The following is a 21906-nucleotide window of genomic DNA, read 5'->3' as shown; positions in this document are numbered from 1 at the left end:
CCCAAGCTCTGAGACCCTCCCCACTTGTGGGGTCTCAGAGCCCAGCCTCCAGCCCGGGATCAAACATCTACACTTCAGTTCTTAGCTCCACAGCCTGAGCCCTGTGAGCCCGCAGCAGCTAACCCGGGCCAGCCACGGCTGTGCCGCAGGTCTTTTATTGCAGTGACCAAGGTGCTAAAGGAGCACTCAGTGAAGATAAGGCCAATGCAGAGAAGCTAAAAGATAAACACTAATAAGTCCCCAGGTCCAGATGGTATCAGCCAAGGGTTCTGAAGGAACTCAGATATGAAATGGCAGAACTACTAACTGTGGTATGTGCCTTGGCATGTAGGAGGATGGCCAGGTATCTGTGATCTAGCAGAGGTGGAAGGTTAGGAGCATTGGTGTGCATTGTCGGGGGAGGCAAAGCATCGAGCATTCGTAGGATACCTGATATTAGATACACCTCTACCCTGATATAATGTGACTCGATATAACATGAATTCGGATATAACACGGTACAGCAGCACTCTGGAGGAGGGGAAGGGGCTGCACACTCTGTTGGATCAAAGCAAGTTCAATATACCGCGGTTTCACTTATAACGCGGTAGGATTTTTTGGCTCTCGAGGACAGTGTTATATCGGGGTAGAGGTGTATATGCTCAATATGAAGACAGTGTAGACTGAAGGAAGGAGCACTGATGTGGGAGCCAGGCATTCCTGTGTTGTATTCTTGGCTCTGCCACTGACTCTCTGTGTGGCCTTTGGCAAGTTATGCCATCTTTCTATCTGTTTCTCCATCTGTAAAAGGGGGCGATGTTGCTCCCCAGGGGGCTGTGAGGATTAATTAGTGTCTTTACGTGAAATAAAGCACTATATAAATGCTAAGTCTTAGTATGCCTATGAAATGGAGTGAAGTCAGGGTAAGGCTAGTGGCCGAGCATGCGTATGCCCTGATGTTGGCCTTCAATGCCTAGCAGAGTTCTGATGATGGAGATCTTTGAGGTGTTGACAGGGCTTTGATGGGGTCTGGTAATTCAAATAATAAAGATAATAATGGAGGTTCACTTAGGATGTGTGGACGCATGACTTTGAAACGGCAAAATATCAAAGCTCAGTGCCCCTGGCTTTGAGTTCTCCACACAAGGGAGAACCCTAGGACTCCCGAGCCTGGGTATAAACAGCAGTGTAGACAGTGAGGCACTGGTTAGGTGAGTAGAGTACAGACACTGCAAGACTCCAGCAGCGGGGAAAAAACTCTGGCAGGGGGAGGCAGTGGGGAAGGGATAGCTCAGTGATTTGAGCATTGGCCTACTAAAGCCAGGGTTGTGAGTTCAATCCTTGAGGGGGCCACTTAGGGGTCTGGGGCAAAAATCAGTACTTGGTCCTGCTAGTGAAGGCAGGGGGCTGGACTCAATGACCTTTCAAGGTCCCTTCCGGTTCTGGGCAATAGGTATAGCTCCAATTATTAAATTAAAAATATTAAAGGCTCCAACTCCCATTGCCAGAGCCTTTCCCTGCTGGATGTAGCTGCACACTTCAGTATGGGAGCAGCCTGCTTTTCACTGCCATGTATGGCTACACATACCCCACATGCTGCTACCAGTGGTGTGCAGTGTAGACATACCTATCAGTGTAACCCTGGGAGGGACCTGGAGGCAGCCCTGAACTGCAGGGTTTGGATGTCCCCAGAATTCAGGGAAGGAAGGTGTTTGGATTTGTGCCCATCACTGGAATTCCCATTAGGACAGAGCCAAAGAGCTGCACATCTCTCCCCAGTCTACACAGGGTTTAACGTTGTGCAGGGCTTTATCAATGTTTGTCAACACATAGTAGACCCAGGAGTGATGGAAGGTCCCTAAAAGAGTGTGTAGGTGGGACCACCAGTGTCGGAACTGTGGCCCCACCCCACAGCACCACCCCTCCCCCCTGAGGCCCTGCACCACCCTTTTCCCCAACACCCCTTTTCCCCAAGACCCAGCTCCTGTGCTGCCTCTTTCCCCCACCTCCTTCCCCATCGCTCACCCTTGTGTTAGTAAAAAATGGGAGGGAATAGCCTCCCACTTTTAAAAGTGAGGGTGGGGGCCTGGCCCTCTGGCCCCCTGTTCTGGCGCAACTGGTAGCACCACACCTGCAGGATGGAATTTTCCACAGTGCTAAGCCAGTGAGGAGCCTAGTTCTCATTGACTTTCATAGGCAATTGGACACAAAGCTGCCTTTTGTGCCTTTGAAAATCTCCCCCACAGCGTGACTGACTCCGTTAACTATGTGCTGTATGAGACTGTTGATCTGCATACAAGCTAAAGTCGAGTTCCCAGAGATTTATTGAAAGACTTTAAAACCCTTTGATCTTTGCTTGTCCACATGAGACCCCAAAGCCCCTTAGACCAGAGATCCAACAGGAGAGGGGGGCTCTGTGCTAATTTTCAGGGAACCATGGCACAGGAAGTACTTTCCCTTTCTTTCAACATGTTAGTTGTAAAATTGCTCCTCATTGTTTTCCTTTTTGGCAGAGTGATGATGTAACCAAGGTGACCAAGGCAGCTAAAATAGTGGAGCGGATGGTCAATCAGAATACCTTTGATGACCTCGCACAAGGTACGGCCCCCACCGCGGGACTTTCATTCACACTCAGATATTAGTTGTGCAGAAGAGACTGGCACACCGTTGTGACAAAGGTGCTGAAAGCTCCTTCGAGAATGCAGGTTGTGGGTTTTCAAAATGGCCTATGAAAGTTCTATGCAGAGGGAGGGAGGGATGGAGGAATAGCTCAGTGGTTTGAGCATTGGCCTGCTAAACCCAGGGTTGTGAGTTCAATCCTTGAGGGGGCTACTTAGAGATCTGGGGCAAAAATCAGTACTTGGTCCTGCTAGTGAAGGTAGGGGGCTGGACTCAATGACCCTTCAGGGTCCCTTCCAGTTCTAGAAGATAGGTATATCTCCAATTATTATTTAGTGGTATTTGGGTGCCTAACACTCTGACTCCACTGGAAAGCCCAGCCGCAATCAGTTACAATTGACTATTCTGTGCATCAGGCCCTTGATCCGTACCATGTTGCTGATCACTTCCCCAGAGAAGTCAGAGGCTACTCACCGTTATCAACTCTGTGGCCTCACCTGGCACAGTGACTCCCAGGGAATCATCACCCCTACACAGAGAGGAAGAAGATTGGTGAAAAATGTAACGGAGAAGAATTCCCGTTTGCTCTATTGCCTGGCTGTACAATGTTGATCCTTTCCAAGTCACCATGACAAAGTGCAGTAGTTAATGGAATGTTACGTAAAGCCATGTCAGTCTATGTAACAGAGAAATCTGCACGAAAGGCCACCTCTGATAGGCTGCCCTTTGCCCTAAGTGGCCCAAAGGTTGCCAGTAACATTTTGCTTGCTCCTTATTTAAAATCCACAAGCTAGATTCAGCCCAGGGTTAGACAGACTCCCTTCAGCTGACAGAAGCCAGGACACAGCCTTCCCAGCAATGGAAAATCTGCACTGGGAAGTATGAGGACAGTATAAGACACCCAGACTATTGCTTCCACGGGGGTGGGCACAGCCAGCCCACACAGTCCCCAACATAGCACTGGCCTGGGAAGGTTTATGGCCAGGACCCATGGAGGATTTACTGATTCTATATATACCCCATGTAGCCTCTGCTTTGGAGCCCGGAGGTCAATTTAAAGCTTCCCCTCTCTGGCAGAGACCCCAAGTGAGGGCTGCAGCATTTTATTCTAATGCCTAATGGTTAGGGCAGGGAGATGTGAGTCAGGACTCCTGGGTTCTATTTCTAGCTCTGCCGGTGAATAAGTAGGTGATGCTGGGAAAATCGCTTACCTGTCCAGAGCCTCAATTCCACCATCAGGAAAGTGAGGCTAGTCATATTTCTCTGCCTCCCAGGGATACTGTGAGGACAAATTAATTAGTGAGAGTTTGTAAAAGGCCCTGAGATCCTCAGTGCGAAAGCACTTCAGAAGTGCCAAGGATTATTATGTATTCGTACCAGAAGTAAAAAATTGCAGTATGCAGGTGTTACATCTTCATAACCCTAGAGAGATTACAACAGGGAATCTGGGGATACATTTTCTGGTGGAGTTAAATTTTGTCTTGATTCAAAGAGGAGATCTGCTGCTAACAGAAGGGTGATATCATTATAGTTGGCCAGATTCTCAGCTGGTGTAACTCAACAGGGCTTCATTGACTTCTTTGGAGGCACAGCTGAGGATCCGGCCCATTGCCTTGCTGACCGCTCTAGGCTCTCCTACATGTCCCTGTGGCGTGGGGAGCTCTGTGCATGTAGGTATTGGGAGAGAGCTCCACAATTTACTGTTGCTGTCTACCTACCTCCAAAGTGACTTGCATGTAATAATGAAAATTAGCTTTTATACAGCACTAGTTATCAGCAGATCTCAAAGTGCTTTTACAAAGGAGGGCAGTATAATTATCCCCATTTTACAGATGGGGAAACTGAGGTGAAATGATTTGCCTAGCGTCAGTCAGTGGCAGAGCCAGGAGTAGAACCCAGGTCTCCCAAGTCCCAGGTTGACACTATCCAGTGGGCGTGCCCGGTGCTTCACAAGATGCAGGAAGGCAAGATCACAGTCCAAAGATGCTTGTTATGTAAGGGCCCAGTCCTGTGTGTTCAGTGGGAGATGAGAATCATAATATCATTGAACTAGAAGGCACCTCAAGAGGTCATCTAGTCCAGTCCCCTGCACTCAGGGCAGGACTAAGTATTATCTAGACCAGCCCTGGCAGGTGTTTGTCCAACCTGCTCTTAAAAATCCCCAATGATGGAGATTCCACAGCGTCCCAAGGCAATTTATTCCAGTGCTTAACCACGCTGACAGTTAGGAAGTTTTTCCTAATGTCCAATCTAAACCTCCCTTGCTGCAATTTAAGCCCATTGCTTCTTGCCTATCTTCAGAGGTTAAGAACAACAATTTTTCTCCCTCCTCCTTGTAATAACGTTTTATTTACTTGAAAACTGGTATCGTGTCCCCTCTCAGTCTTCTCTTCTCCAGACTAAACAAACCCAATTTTTTCAATCTTCCCTTATAGGTCATGTTTTCTAGACCTTTCATCATTTTTGTTGCTCTTCTCTGGACTTTCTGCGGCCAATGGGAGCTGTGGAGCTGGTGCTCGGGGTGGGGGCAGCACGCAGAACCCCCATGGCTGCCGCTGCACTTAGGAGCTGGATGTGCCGGCCGCTTCCGGGAGCCATGTAGAGCCCGGGCAGGCAGGGAACCTGCCTTAGCCCCACTATGCTGCCGACTGGACTTTTAGTGGCCGCTGAACGGAGTCGCCAGGATCCCTTTTCCGGTTGAAAACCAGATTCCTGGCAACTCTACCCTTTATCTGTCTTGTCTGATTAGCGTGTAAGCTCTCTGGGGCAGGGACCATCTCTTGCTATGTGTGTGTACAGCATCTAGCACGGTGGGGCCCTGACCTCACTTAGGGGCTCTAGACACTACTGGGTACAAATAATAAATCTCAGGTGTGAGAAGTGCCTTTGGCACAAGCTCTGAAGGTCTGTGACGGTGCCTACCCTTAGTTAGGGGAGAGGAATGATCTTATGCTCCACCTGCAGGCACTGGTTACAGGCAGACCCCTTTTGAATGCACTGATCTTCGTTTCCTCTCCTTTTAGATTTTAAATATTTTGAGGATCCCGCTGATGAATACAGAGACCAGGAGGGGACTCTCCTTCCACTGTGGAAATTTCAGTATGACAAAGCCAAGAGGCTTGCAGTTACTGCCATCTGCTGGTGAGTTTATTTGTTGCAGATTTTATCTCATAAATCCTTGGGCAAGAATGGAATGAAATGGTGCAATCTTGCAAGCCAGTGCCCCTGTGAATTGTCATAACTCGGAAGTGTAGCTCCGTTATCATGGCAAGAAGCCCAAAATTTTGTAAAAAACATTTGAATGCTTTCACTGGGAACACTGTTTGTTTGGAATAATTCAATTCAACGATTATTTGTTGGTGGTGGATAAACATGCAGGTGCTTCTGGGCAGCTGGCACCTGTTGTGGTATTGAATGTGCCAGGCACATGCTCGGATTCCATTGCCCTTAGGAAAAGAACTATATGAGTTAATGAGTATATTTTTGGAAAGCAGAAGCTTTGATCTGTGTACAGAAAAAAAAGAGCAGGATAAAGTGCTGATGCAATCGCATGTTCCAATTAGGTAATTGCATGTGCAAAAGGATAAGTGAGACACTTAGGATATGTCTACACGGCAGTTAAAAACCCACAGTTGGCCCGTGCAGATGACTCGGTTTCTGGAGACTCAGGCTAGGGAGCTGTTCAATCGCGATGTAGATGGTCAGGCTCGGGCTGGAGCCCAGACTCTAGGACCCTGCGAGGTGGGAGGGTCCCAGAGCTCAGGCTGCAGCCTGAGCCTGAACATCTCCACTGCAGTTAAACAGTCCCTTAGCCTGAGCTCTCCCCCTCCCCGCAAGCCTGAGTGAGCGGGCACGAGCCAGCCGCAGGTGCCTAATTGCAGGGTAGACAAACCCTCTGTCTCTGTTCCAGGACAGCCCTTCTAATCCCATATTGTACATGAAGCATGTGTTTTAAGCGCGGTCCTGAGTAGAGATGCTTTGCTGAATCGGAGCCCTAAGTCGCTATCTGTATGGCTGTACATGGCAGAGGGCCTGCCCCAATCTAGCATTGCTGTCTCGGGTTACCTTCTTCCTTGTCAGTCCAAAACATCACCACGGATACTTTCAGATTAACTTTCCCTTTCTGGGGTCTCATTTATTAACATACAATAATGCTCAGCTTCTCCCCAGGCCTAATTCATCTTTTTAATTGATAACAGGCGTCAGCCTCCACATAGCCTCCCTCTGTGCTCAAAAGTCTTTAGAATCCTTTACCAGGATTTACCTTCAATATAGCCCCCCGCTAAGGCTTCACAGACCTTTCAGCCCTCTCAGCTGAGACTTCTCCTCCTCCCTGCCGCTCTCTCTGACTGGGAGCTCGGGAGAATCAGCTCTGCCCTGCTCTCCTTCGGTCCTCACTGCTTAAGATTAGTTAAAGGCTTGTCTGATAAATCTGGGGCTGGTCATGTGATTGCCAGCCGACAATTCCCAGCTCCCTCAGAGACATGTCCCTACAGGCCTCTTTCTACAGGGCCTTGGGCCTTGGAACAGGGCTGGCGGGCTCAGGGTTCCTCGCTACCCATGTTACATGTACACACTTGCAAGTATATACTCTTTTGCAGCAGGATCTTGGGCTTCCATATGGGAAAGGTTGTCCTGTTAGGTCTTTTCTATCTCTGGCACACCTTGGGCAGAGAGAATTATTAAAGAAATTGGAAAATTATTTATTTATTATCTATTATTGATTGTTTATGGTAACACCCATGAGGAGCTCACAGTCTAAGGCTCTGATTCAGCAAGATACTTCAAGTCAGTGGAACTACTGTGTCCATAAAGTTGGGCACATGCCTAAGTACCTTGCTGAATCAGGGCCCAAGGACGGAAAAACAATGGTTTCTAGTTTAATCCCATTCATGCCACTGCAGTAAGTATATTTTAGAAAAAATACTGGGGAGACAGTTGTGTGAGAATTACAGAATAAAGCTAAAATGAGAACCAAAATAGGGGGGGGAAAACAGTTTTCATGGGTATTTTGTGCTGTAATAATTACTGCTATACATCTCCAATATCCAAAGCAAGCCAGGCACTTGGCTGTCTGCGTGTCAAAGTTTTAAACCACCACAACATCCGGATGTCAACAAAACTGCTTGTGTACAGAGCTGTTGTTCTCTCCTCTCTTTTGTACGGGTGTGAAACATGGACACTATATAGGAGTCACATCAAGCAGCTCGAAGCATTCCACATGCACTGCCTCTGCAACATCATGAAGATCCGCTGGCAAGACAAAGTGCCCAATCTCGAGGTCCTCGAGAGAGCCCAGATGACAAGCGTCGAAATGATGATCATGAAGTCACAGCTATGTTGGACCGGTCATGTCAGCTGCATGGATGCCAACAGACTCCCCCGCCAGCTTCTGTATGGTGAGCTCTCCCAGGGCATCCGGCATATAGGTCATCCACAGAAACATTATAAAACCATGAAAGCCAATCTGCAGTACCACAGTATCAAACCTAGGGACCTTGAGGATGCCGCCAGCGACAGAACGCAGTGGCGTGTAACAATCAGAAATACCTGCATCGCCTTCGAGGAAGACCGCTGCCGGCGTCTACAAGAGGCACGCGAACGACGTCACAGAGCATCAGCAGCGCACAACCCACTGACCGCGAACTTCTCATGCACCATCTGCAGCAACATGTGCACCTCTAGAATTGGCTTGTACAGCCATCAGAGGGCACCCCATGAGACCAGCACTAGATGATCTGCACAGATTTGTCATCCTCGGATCGATGGACTGCCAAGGCATCTCCAATAAGTACTAAGTAAGAGAGAACAAAAGACTTGTATGTCCCAGGTATGGATTTGTGTTTTTTCAAATCTTTTGTAGTGACAGTAGATCTAATGGTTAGAGCAGGGAAGTCTGGATCCTGGGTTTTATTCCTGAAGAGTGCAATTTATCACTTACCGTCATTATTATAAGTAAAAATGGAGAGCTAAAGAAAGAAGCATTAAAAGGCAACTAATACTAAAAGGATAAGAAAATATGATTTAACTGAACATAAAATTAACCTGTGGAATTCACTTCCACATGACCATCATTGAGGCAAATAGCTTAGTAAATTACAAAGAAGGATTAGTTATTAAAGCTTTCTATATCAAAAAGTATAATATTGGCAGGTCAGTCCTCATGCTTCAGGGAATAAACTGATCACCAGCTGGGACAGGAAGTTCCTTGTGGAAGTGAATGATCTTTGTGGACTGCAAGAAGGCATATGATCATGTACCAAGAGAATTTGTTTGCTGGAGTTTGTGACGAAGAGGTGTGCTGGAAGGATAGGTCTGTCTTATCCTTATCCAGGTATATATGATGGAATGTCTACTGTCATTAAAACCAAATGGGGCTACAGCAGAGGATTTCTAGTGAACATTGCTTTCCACCCGGGGTCAGCGTTGAGCCCCTTTTTGTTTGCGGCTGTCTTGGATGTGATTAGTGAGAGTATATGAAGGGAGCTGCCTTGGAATATGCTGCTCAGTGGTTGCAGAATGATATGTGCAGAAGATTATGAGACCCTGCAAGCCAGCTCTGAACAGTGGCAAGACAGTTTTGTGCATCTGGGACTCAAGAGTGAATGTTGCTAAGACCGAGGCTTTGATAACTGAAGGAGCAGGACCCACTACAGGATATTACAGGCAGAGAGCTTAGAATGGTGAGAAAATGTAAATACCTAGGCTCAATGGTTGGTGACAATGGTGCCCTTCTGAGTGATGCCCGACACCATACCAAAGCTGCCTGGTGCAAATGGTGGGAGCTGATCCCAGTTTTCTATTATTAAAATGGTGCCAATAAAGTTAAAAGGGAGAATGTATCAAACTGTAATTTGACCCATCCTAATGTACAGAACAGAGACTTGGCCAGCCACGAGAAGAGAAATCAGTATGCTCTCCGCCACGGAAATGAAGACGTTGAGATGGTCAAATGGTTGGACGCTCTGTGACAGGAAACAAAATGAGATTGTGTGGTGCGTAATGCGGGCTGCCCTAACTGGAGACAAGTTGAGGGAGGCTAGGCTACGTGGCCAGGGCATGTTCAGCAGAGATATGAGAGCAGTTTTGGAAGGATGGCCCTTGCAACGATTGTGGATGGAAGACGAGCAAGGGGGAGGCCAAAGACTCAGTACATGGACCAGTTATCAGCAGACCACACAGAGACCAATTTGCATGACAGCCTGGCATACAATCATGAATTTTGGAAGAAGGCTATAAAAGTCACTGAGCCCAAATAGGGAAGTGGCAAAGACAAAATCTGTGTGAATGATCTTATGTTATGGAACTTATGTGCCTTCCTCTGAATCACCCCTCACTGGCCAATGCCAGACAAGATAAGTGAGTGAGTGGACCCTTGTTCTGATATGGTTTGGCAGTTGCTATGCTCCTGTATCCACAATGGTGGAAACTGAGACTTCTTCTCTCTTCCTCTAAGATATACGGCTTTTTAAAAAGCATATTTTCAGTGATTGTGAAATGTACAAGGCGGGAGCCCTGGAGACTGAAATTTTATTGTTGTCATCTTTGATGTAGTCCTTTCTTATCCACTCCGCGTGTTGCCATCATCCTCTGTTGTCTGAGTCCACACATAGGTCTTGATCCTGTGAAAAATTAGGCACATGCAAAGCTTTAGTCACCTGTGTAAGTGTTTGCAGGATCAAGCCGTAGACTGTCGGCTCTTTTGGACAGGTAATCTGGCTTTATTCTGTGAAGCCCATGCACATCTGTTGAGTTAGATAATTAATAATTAATACTCTGTTACATTTATTTTCTTGTTACAGGAATCCGAAGTACAAGGATCTGTTTGCAGTGGGACATGGCTCTTGTAAGTTACAAATTAAACAATATAATTCAGCAACCTAAAAGGGACATTTCCAGGTTAAATAATAAGATATAATTTTAAAATGTTGTACTACTATAGATGTGTTTACAACGATTGCACAAAACATCATGATGGTTAGAAATCTAGAATACTGGCCCAAATTTTCTCGTCCCTGTGATCATGCAAATCTAAATTTTTTCAAAAAAATCAAACAAATTCATGCCATTTTGCGGCTCTTTTATTGGTTGCATTTAATTCAATTTGTACAAGAAAAGGAGGGTGGTCAGTTTCCTTTTTGTTTTAGCAGACTCTTTAGTCAGTTTCACTAATTTGTTTTCATGCACCAGTCTGCAACTTTTGTGTTGCAAACACCCAAGGAGAATGTCAGAATCCAAATAGAAGTCTGTTTTAATTGAAGTGGCTGCCTGCAGTTGTTATCTACAATAGAGTAGCAGCTTAAAAGAAAGCAGTTGTCAACAAGTGTTGCCCTCTAAACAGTTCCCTGAGAGGGCCATGCTATTATCTTTGAATAACCTCACTGTCTGTATCAGCAGCCTTGCATGATGATTAGGTTTTCCTCCTTCATGTTAACTCTTTGTCATTGAAAAAAAACAAAACCCTTTCTCTGCTATACATCTCTATCCTGATATAACGCGGTCATGGGGAGCCAAAAATCCCTACTGCGTTATAGGTGAAATGCCGTTATATCGGGGTAGCAGTGGCAGGGCTGCAGCGGTGATTCAAAGAGCCCAGGACTCTGGCTGCGGGGAGCCCCAGGCCCTTTAAATTGCTGGCCGAGTCCCGCTGCTGCAGCAGCAGGGCTCTGGCAGTGATTTAAAGGGCCCTGGGTTCCTCGCAGCAGCCGGAGCCCCGGACCCTTTAAAGCGCTGCTGGAGCCCCGCTGCTACCGCGCTATACGCAAACCTGTGTTATATCGGGTCGCGTTAGAGTGGGGTAGAGGTGTATTTTGAAATTCTATTGACTTGTACTCTGCCTCTCTCGGCTAGTAAATAGGCGGCCGGGGGCCAAATCCGGACTGCCAGATGCTTTTGAACGGATCCCAACATCTTTTTATTTACTTATTATTATTAATATTATTTTATTTATTATTGTTTTCTCTGGAACCTGGACCTTGACTAGACCTTGCCCAAGAAATTTGGACCTTGCCAAAAAATAATTGACTGCCTGTCTGGGCTGGGTGATGATGCCGCTGAAGAGTCTCTATATAAATATCCTCTTCCACCCTGCCACCCACCCACTCCTCCAGCTTGAACATGAATCCTTACTATAGCAAACAGCTCTTTTGTTCCACATGGAATGCTCACAGGCCAGGATCAGCTCTTTCTATAGAAATACCGCCCTGAAGAAGTTCCTGGGCGGAGCAGGAGCCCCACACTAGTTTTTCTGGGATCATTCTGCGAGGCATGGGTCTGTGAGAATCTGTGACTCATGTGACACCTGATTCTGGGAGATCACCCTGGGAGGCTCCTCTAATGCAGAATGGTCAGCCATGTATCCCAGAACCCTGCAAGTGCTGGCTCTGAAGTCCTCTGTGGGTCTGCTTGTTTCCCTTGCAGCATGGTTTCAATATAGCCATGCTGCCACAGCTCCTGCACAGGCTTTTCTCTTAAGAGAAGAGTGGTGCCCTCAGCGGGAGGGGAAGTCAGAAGATCCAGTGCAGCCCCAAACTAGTTGTTTTTGTTTTTCCACGGAGCTGGGGGGAGGGTGTGCCGGACAACACGAGTGTCCCTGTAGCCCCACTCCTGGCATCCCTCCTGCCCTTGGTCTGCTCCTTCCCTGTCCACTGATCTCTGACCCTGCAGAGGGACTGGGATAAGGAGAACAAAGCCCATCTGCGCACTGCAGGAAGAGGGAAGTTTGCATCGTGGGACCCTTCACACTGACCCTGTGGGTGAGATGATCTGGCTCAGTTTGTATCCTGCTGGAGCTGCCAAAGGACCCCTCTCATCTCCTCTCTACCTGGATGTTTTTTCTCTCCTTTCTCACTATTTTGATGTATGTATTTGTTTGTTTTTAAATGTAAAAAGCTGACTGTTGAGTAGGGCATTACCAGCTCTCCATTCAGATTTGGAAACAAACAAACAAACAAAACATTAAACTAAAAGCAGCAGCTGCTGCTGGAGGTAAACACTCTCTGGCAATGACAGATGGCAGGGATAGTAATTGCAGCTTTTGGAAAATGAAACAGAATTCACAGGTGTAGTGACCTAGCTGCAAATACCACGCCTGTGATTGTCTGCCGCTTTGCTTGCTAAATACGGCCTTGTACATTTAAGCTGTATCGGTAATGGGACAGTGTAATTCAGGCTGATGAAGTTAGAATCCATTGTGAACATTCTTTGCTGATGAAACAGGGTTTGTTTCAGTTGGACGGACACAAGTTGGTTAAGAACCATATGTTAAATTTAAGGCTCCCAAAACTTATTAATACTACATTGGATTAATAAAACTGACAGAATTTGACAGTCTGATTTACTTTGTGCTACTTCTGCTCTTAGTTTGAATCCTGTCCTTCGCTCAGCCCTGACAATGAAAACGGACCAGTCAGTTTCTCTGATGCTAGTAAATTTCACATTCTGTTTCTCCTGTGCTAGCAGGGCGGTGCCAACGCCGCAGGAGAATATTTTTCCTTTAAAAATAAGCTCTGTCTATTAAAAGCCATGCAAATGGTCCTCTTGCTGTTGGTTTGCACAGAAGCCCAAATAGACCTCGCAAGAGCTCTTTAAATCAGCAAATACCAACTCACAGGTTAAAGGTCAGATGGGGACCGGCCTTTGCAAAAGGTGGGTGGTTAGCAGGAGTGTAAGTAGGGTGGTACCCTCCAGTACGCAGTACCGGCAAGAAATCTGTCATAGGTATGGGTTACCAGAAAGACTTGGGGGTATCCCCCCCTACCATCCTCCGGAGGGGGAGGGTGGGGCTGCACTCTGCTCCTTAAAGGAGCAGAACATGGCTAGGGAGGGCATTCATTCTTTAAATGGCTTTAACAGCACAATACATATGCTAACAAACGTAAAGAAAGACTTTGGTTGGTCAGGAGTCCTCAAGAGGGGAGGGGTGGGGGACGGAAGGTGTTTAAACAGTGTTTTTTATTCTGTTTCTCCCCATTGGTCTGAATTATCCATGACATCTGTACTGCATCACAGCAATTCCAAATCATTAGAGGAATGCCTCTGCTTGCACTGACCAGACCCAGAGGATGTTTGGATACTGATGTCAGCCCAGTTCTGCAGCCTGACAGGAATCAGGTGTTATCCCCAGTGTACCTAGGGATACCCAGTTCTGCAGCCTGACGGGAATCAGGTCTTATCCCCAGTGTACCTCTTTGCAGCCAAACTAGTCTAACAAGCATTTTGTTAACTGGAACTGGAGCATCAAAACAAAGAAAACAAATGCCTCATTTTCCAGCTTTGTGGGTGAGAGAACTATAAGTGAAGATTAAAATGCCGGTCACTGATGGCCTTAAACCAGCTGCCTCAGGAATCTGCCAAGAACTTTGCTGAAAATACATTCCTCATTTTAGCAGTGAAGCTAAGACTTATCACACATTTGCCCACCTATATTTGAATGAAGCTCCTTCTGATCTGACAGCTCAGGCATTGTCAGTTTCGTCCAGAACAATTTGCAAACTTGGAACCTAATCCTGCAAACCCTTAATCATTTGATCAATCCTATTGAAGACATTAGGACTATTTGCATGACTATGGACCACTTTTGTGGACTAGTAAGAGTTTCGGGAGTCTGTTCCTATAAAGGAAGTTGAATCTCCCATTGAAATGCAGTGTTTGGGCACAATACAATAAAGCAGTTTAGGACACAGTTCTTCTTAAAATTTGTCTTTTAATAAGTCGTACCTGTGCTGAAATGGCTCCTCATCCAACTCCCATATTCCATATTAACAGACTGAATACTAAATATTTGGGGGGACCATGAGTAGTTAAGCATGTTGATGTTTGTATATATAAAGGGGAGTGTCAGAGGGGATGGGGAGAAGGTGGGGGCCCCAGGCTGGGGGCGGGGCAGAGAGTAGTCACATGGAGGGTCACATGGGGAGGTCACGTGCCCTCTCATGAGTGCAGTACCAGCAAGAAGTGATTTCTACTTGCACCGCTGGTGGGTAGGAGTGGATAAAGAGCCTGCTCTCCTGGCACTACCAGCACAGAGGCCTGTCATGATCATAGTCCCTGTGCTCAGAGGAGTGCAGGGACGGACAGCGACCAAGGTACGCTCCCAGCCATAGGCACTGACTTTCTAATGTGCTGGAGGGTCCTCCCCATGGCTCCACCCCAGGCCCCATCCCACCCTGCCTTTTCCCACCCCGCTCTGTCTTTGCCCCACCTCTTCCTGCCCCATTCTGCCCCCTCACCTGCCCGTGCCTTGCCCTCACTCCTGCCCTGGAACAGCTGATCATGGGAGGTGGGAGGTGCTGGGGGGAGCGGGAGGCGCTGATGGGGGGCTGCCGGTGGGTGCTCAGGACCCACCATTTTTCTCTGTGGGTGCTCCAAAGAGGGTGGGGCTTAGATGGGGCTGTAGCTGCCCCATGGAGTAGGCCTGCTGCACTGGTAGCTTGCAGAGGCATACAAACCAGAGAAGAATGATAATCTACCCTCTTAGACTATTTTATATGATTGCTCCACTTGGCACACTGGGCCGAATTCCATCTTCACTTACAAATAAAAATAGCATGGATGTATCATGGTAGCACCTCAAGGCCCCATTCTGCTGCGTCTGTACATACACACGGTAACAGACAGTCCCTGCCCCAAAGTGCTTGCAATCTGAATAGGCAAGGCAGACAAAGCAACCATTATCACCCCCATTTTACAGCAGATGGGGAATCCAAGGGCACAGAGAGATTAAGAGATTTGCCCAAGGTCACACAGGGCATCTGTAGCAGAGCCAGGAGCTGAACCCAGATCTTCTGAGTTTTAGTACAGGGGCCTTAATCCCCAAACCAGCTTTCCTCTACCTTGCTGACTTTAGTGGTGTTGCAAAGCTGTAAGTGAAGATATTAACCTACTACCTAAAGCATGATCTTTGTTCAGAAGTGAAAGGTCCCATTTGCTATGGGCCAGTTTCGTTTCTGGGGAGGTGGGGAATCCCCAATAGAAAAGGTCCCAGGCTCCAGGGGTTTTGCCGCCCCAAGCAGCCAAAAAAAAAAAAAAGCCGTGATCGCGATCTGCAGCAATTAGGCGGGAGGTCTTTCGCTCTGAGCGGAAGTGAGGGACCCGCCACCGAATTGCCGCCGAATACCTGGACGTGCTGCCCCACTCTGGAGTGGCCGCCCCAAGCACTTGTGTGCTAAGCTGGTGTCTGGAGCCAGCCCTGCAGGCTCTCCTGTACCTGAATCTTGTTTTTGGAGTTGTCACTGGTGATTGTCTGGACAAGTACAATGTTTCTGAGTTACTAATATATGTGGTTTGCTGGCCTGCAGCCATCTCCTCTGAACAAGGGCTCCTTGTTAGCTTTAATAGATGCGTCTCCAGTATTGTTGGCATGATTTGCAATTCAGGACATTGCCTTTTGGCTAGAAATCATTTTTATTCCCAGCAGAAAGACAGGGCTTTTGTTTTGGTTGTGTGAGCTCCTTGGGATTCTGGCTGGACTGTCATCATTGCCACGCAGGATCCTGCAAGAGTGTTTTCTGTGCTGGGTTTGCGTTCCACTTCGCTGACGAAACACCACTGACACCCCCCCGAGCTTAGCATCTCCTGGAGGCAGGGGTGGCTGGGACAGCATTCAGAGATTTATTTTCCGTGTAAGCCTGCCAGCAGGAGATGCAAGCAGGGAACAACGGTGTTACTCTGTCAAAAGCCTTCTCTCTTACGGTTTTTCTGTATTACAGGGGCATACCAAAGGGATTGTCTACACACAGGTTTTGAACTGCTTTAACTATATGGATTTGAAACCAGTATATTTAAAGCAATGCAGCCCCCTGATGTGGATGTAGTTATACCAGCATAGAGGACTTGTACCGGTATAGCGTATTTCCATATATTCATGACAATAAGCTATAATCCCAAACTTGTATAATTGCAACCATACGAGGGGTTGTACCAATTTACCTGTGTTGGTCATAAATAAATAAATAAATAAACAAATCACCCCCCTACGCAAAATAGTTCAGTTGATACAAAATCTGTGTAGACCAGGCCTTAGAGACTTCACTGGTCTTGTGTTGTTTTAGCTAATGCTCCCCTAACAGGAAAGGCTGAAGGTCTCTGTGGAGGAGCAGGGTGAGTAGACACAGAAGTGTGCTTTGTTCATAATGTTGCCCTGGAGCTTTCCATCAGCTCTGGCCTTTGAAGGCAGATCACTGACACAGACGACAGATCACCGATACAGAGCAATAGGGATCGCTTGGTAAGCTGGCCATGAGCAAACAACGTACATTTGGATATGGGGCCAGTGGCGTAGCCAGGTTTTAAGTGTAGCGGGAGCAGACATAAAAAAGGCGCCCTCTCTTGGCTCCTCCTCTGGCCACGCCCCTGACTCCTCCCATTTCTCCCCCAGATTAACCCCGGGCCGGCTCAGGACTCCTGCGGGCTTCCCGGGGGTGCGGATACCCCTGTCCCTCCTGTCCCCGGGAGAGTCTCTCCTGCCCAGCGCGCTCTGCAGGTGTCCCCCACCGGGCTGTGCCACCCGGCCCCACCTGCGGGGTCCCGTCCCCCCCACCCCAGGCTCCAGGCTCCTGCACCGTGCCAGGGCCCCCCGTCCAGACAGCACGGCCTGTGCCCCTGCCCTGCTGGCCCGGCCCCGGGGAGCCCCTTGCCCAGACCCCCCAGTGCAAGGCACCGGACCCCCGCCGCTCACCTTCCGTCCTGCGCCACCCCCTGTCCCTGGCCTGCTCCCGGCGCTCAGTGCACTCCATGTGGGGCTAGGCGGCCTTAAAGGCGCAGGGGCCCTTTTGCCTCCCACCACCGCATTAGCAAGGGGCAGGGAGTGCTTAGCCGCCGCAGAAGGTGGCTGCGGCGATGTTGGGGCCGCGCTGAGCGTGGGGCACAATGGCCGAAGAGCCGGCCCCCTCGTTCCTCCGGCTGCGCCTGCCACCCCCTCATGGCTCCTCCGGCCGTGCTGCCGCCAGTGCCGGCCTGGCAGGCACTGCTTCCGCGCGTGCCGCCCCCCCATGGCTCCTCCAGCCGTGCTGCCGCCAGCGCTGGCCCGGCAGACGCCGCTTTTTGAAAACGTGCTGAGGGGAAGTGGCTGCTTCCCCTGAACCCCGCTAGCTACGCTACTGTATAGGTCAGTGTAAATGTACACATCGAGGAACAAAGTGTGTAGGCTGTGCTTATAGGAGGGGGAACCCTGACCTAGGAAGAAGTGATTCTGAAAAAGGATTTAGCGGTCAGACGGGACAAGCAAGTGAACATGGGCTCCCAGAGCGATCCTGTGGCAAAAAGGGCTATTGTGATTCTTGGATGTATAAACAGGAATGTTGAGTAGGAGTAGAGAGATTATATTACCTCTTTATTTGGCACTGGTGCGACGGCTGCTGGACTACTGTGTCCAGTTCTGGTGCCCATACGTCAAGAAGAAGATTGAAAATTGGAGAGGGTTCAGAGAAAAGCCACAAGAATGAATAAAGGATTAGAAAACATCTCTTATAGTGTGAGACTCACAGAGCTTAATCTATTCCGTTTATTGAAGAGAAGCTTAATGGGTGACTTGATCATAGTTTCTAAGTACTCACATGGGAAACAAATTTAATAGCATAATAGAAATGTAGGGCTGGAAACAGGGTGGATTTGATTTAAATCACTAGTCAGGAAGACTCGATTTAATCATGGATTTCTACCTAAAAGTGCATTCTTGTTGGTTGTTATAACCTTAATACATATTCTTCACAACTCAGAGAGATGTAGCTTTCATTTTTAGAAGGTACACACTATACATTTTTAAAGTGATTTATTTTGAAAACTTTTCAGATTAGGTTTACAGTTATATCAGAAAATGAATGATTGTTTGGTTATTTTATTTACCAAAGGTAAGTGAAGCAGATATTTATGAAGTCATTGAGAGGTGAACTATCTCCAATTCAACAGGTTAATCATTAATATTTGGAGGATTTTCTTGCCATGCTGTATTGGACATCACCAGACAGACATTTAAATTGTTTTATTTAACTAAAACAACAATGTTACGTATTCTGGATTTTTTTTCTTCAACAGCAAACATAATATTTTAACAAAATAAGCATATGAATTTTTTAATTTAGTTAAACATTCAAGTTTTATAAAATCAGGCATGTTTTTGTTAAAACTGTTTTTAACTAAAATAGTTAAATGAAATATTTAAAAAAAACCCCAAAATTAAATTGACTATGTCATCCAGGTCAACATGAGAAACTTAAAATATTGGCTTCTGCAGCTAATTCAGTCGTCTTCACCTTAATTTTCCTGTTTGATCATAATCTGGAAAAGAAAAACAAGCTTTCCTGCTTTTTCAGGTCTCAAACGATTTCTCAATTTGGAATGAATTAGTCCAAAGGAAGAAAATATTCTTTCTACACTGGCAGAAGAAGCTACTGCTGTTAGAAGTGAGATTATCACTTCAACAGTCTCTGAATCCCAAGTGCTTATGTGGCTTCCACCAGTTCACTGGTGTGACTTTCTTTAAAACATCATCAACAAACATATATTTCTTGAATGGTTCACCCTTCGCTCTGAAGTTTATTATAGTTGGCACTATGGAGGGATGATTGCTGGATGTCCATGTCATAGCCAACTCCTCTTCTTCAGCCGTTAAGGTTTGATCTTGGTACCGAGTATTGAGAATATTTGCAAGAAAATGAGCTGGAGATAGTGCTTGTCCCATTCATTTTTGTAATGCTTGTAATTTTAACTGTCATTTCATATTTCTCTTTTTAAGATCTCACTCAGTTCCTTCAAAATTTCAACAGCGTCAGCAATAAAACAGCTATTTCCCTGCATTTTGTTCAAGGCTACAGGGTACTCAGTGTGTGAAGTACCCTGAACATTTCACTGAAGTCTTTGGCTAGGAGCTGCATCAAATGAGCACTGCAACTGTATGTTATTAGCTTGGGGACTCTCTTCTAAATAATTTCTTCTCATCTTGGATACATTTGCAGCATTGTCTGTGACCAAGCAGTGTACTAGACATTTGAATTTTTTTTCACAGTTTGTTATAGCTTTTACTGCTACTTCTTGCAAGTATTTTGCTGTGTGCGCATTTCCTGATGTATTAATTGTTTCTGTAAGGAAGACATTCCCTTCTTCTGTTATCATGCAAGCACATACAACAGGATCATTGTGGACATTGCTCCACCCATCAAGACTCAGGTTAACAATTTTATCCTTTAGACCTTTTGCACACTGCTCAATTTCTCTTTCATACACTTTATCCAGCAATTTGCCTGCGACATCTGCTCTGTTGGGTGGACCGTACTGTGGCTATGTGACATACATGATGTGACTGAAACACTATCTTTGGCAGATAACTCTGAAACTTTAGAAAATGATGGTGATCTTGAAGGTGGATAGTCTTCAGAATCCTGTATGTTGCGGATGGATTCTCCTAAACAAAATAAGTCAATTCAGTTATTTATTATTACCATACTGCTTGTTTAGTATTACTCATTGCATTCACTGACACTCAGAACTACTTTAAAGGTGAAATTGTAAAAGGAAAATCTGCTTAGTTCAGCGATTTATTTTTTATCACAACTGCATCTCAAATGATAGTACCATAGAGTAACAACTATATTTTTTGCTCAAAGAATTCAAGAATAGTCCAGAAGGAAGACAGGCTGTCCTTAAGAAAGAAGTATGAAATAAAAAAGTTTACCAACCTGAAGATCCTGCATGTTTAGACATGTTCCTTTCATCATCATCTTCAACGCAGCTTCCTCCTGAGAAGGAATACTTCTAATGATGTTGTTTCATTCGGGCAACCAGGCCTTGCTTCAGTCATGTTGCACTGTTTACATTTTGCATGCATGCCTGTCTTACCCACAGGTAGAGGAACTTCATTAAAATATTCCCAAACTGGGTCTCTTTTACCGCCTGCTGCCATTATAGGTTTTCCCTTCTGGTGAGAGAATGGTATGGTAGATCTCAAATCAATGAAGGCTACACTCAGAAAGACCTCAAGACTGTTGGAATATGCTGCTCAAACAGTTTCCCTTTTGTTTCTACTGCCTGTCCCTCCCTTCTCACAGTTATCTCCAGACTTCTTCTCCTTGTCCAGATCTATTCCGCCCCCAACAATCTTCTATTCATCGAACTTTTTGAAACTTTGCACTTTTAGAGAGAGGTAAGAGATTGACTCTGTGTACACAAATTTGCAGAGGGACAATAAGGTTGAGGTCTTTTATTTCTCACCTCTATATATTATTTATTTATTTATTTATTTAAAAACATTTTTGCTGTTAACAAGCATGTTATCTCTGGAGACACAAATCCACAGTTTGAGAACTGCAAAACTAAGCCTCTCTAATGGTATCTTCTAGACTAAGCACTGAGTCTCATTGGTTAGATGGAAAGATTAACCTAAATAATCTATACAGAAGCCCCTGGAACTCCATAAGATTGGGTCCCTAATCCATGAACTATTGGAACTCATTTAAAAAACTTTTAGAATCATAGAATTCAAGATCAGAAGGGACCATTATGATCATCTAGTCTGACCTCCTGCAAGATGCAGGCCACATAAGCCGATCCACCCACTCCTTAGCAAGCGACCCCTGCCCCATGCTTCGGAGGAAGGCGAAAAACCTCCAGGGCCATTGCCAATCTTCCCTGGAGGAAAATTCCTTCCCGACCCCAAATATGGCGGTCAGCTGAACCCCGAGCATGCGGGCAAGACTCTCCAGCCAAACCCTCTGGAAAAGGTTATATCATACCATTGACCCATTGTACTATTTACCAGTGTGGCACTTAATTGACCTATTGACTAAGCCCGTTATCCTATCATACCATCCCCTCCATAAACTTATCTAGCTTAATCTTAAAGTCATGGAGGTCCTTCGCCCCCACTGTTTCCCTCGGTAGGCTGTTCCAGTATTGCACTCCCCTGATGGTTAGAAACCTTCGTCTAATTTCAAGCCTGAATTTCCTGACTGACAGTTTATATCCGTTCGTCCTCGTGTCCACATTAGCACTGAGCTGAAATAATTCTTCTCCTTCCCTGGTATTTATCCCTCTGATATATTTAAAGAGTGTAATCATATCTCCTCTTATCCTTCTTTTGGTTAAGGAAAACAAACCGAGCTCCTCAAGTCTCCTTTCATACGAAAGGCCTTCCATTCCTCGGATCATTCTAGTGGCCCTTCTTTGTACCCGTTCCAGTTTGAATTCATCCTTCTTAAACATGGGAGACCAAAACTGCACACAATACTCCAAATGAGGTCTCACCAACGCCTTGTATAACGGGACTAGCACCTCCTTATCCCTACTAGAAATACCTCGCCTAATGCAACCCAAGAC

General features: G+C 46.4%; 1 protein-coding gene across 3 annotated transcripts in view; it reads left to right on the top strand.

The window, feature by feature from the left end:
* The window catches only part of DNAI1 (dynein axonemal intermediate chain 1), a 305324-nt gene that overhangs the window by 58873 nt on the left and 224545 nt on the right, over positions 1-21906 (top strand). For all 3 annotated transcript variants that reach the window (XM_039543627.1, XM_039543625.1, XM_039543628.1), the window contains exons 10-12: positions 2493-2577; positions 5622-5739; positions 10401-10444. In XM_039543627.1, coding sequence (XP_039399561.1) covers positions 2493-2577; positions 5622-5739; positions 10401-10444 — 247 coding nt within the window. The remainder of the gene's footprint in view (positions 1-2492; positions 2578-5621; positions 5740-10400; positions 10445-21906) is intronic.

Source organism: Mauremys reevesii, linkage group 6, assembly GCF_016161935.1.
Source record: "Mauremys reevesii isolate NIE-2019 linkage group 6, ASM1616193v1, whole genome shotgun sequence".
Lineage (NCBI taxonomy): Eukaryota > Metazoa > Chordata > Testudines > Geoemydidae > Mauremys > Mauremys reevesii.
Note: the sequence above shows the minus strand (reverse complement) of the source record. Positions and strands in the feature narration are given on the sequence as shown.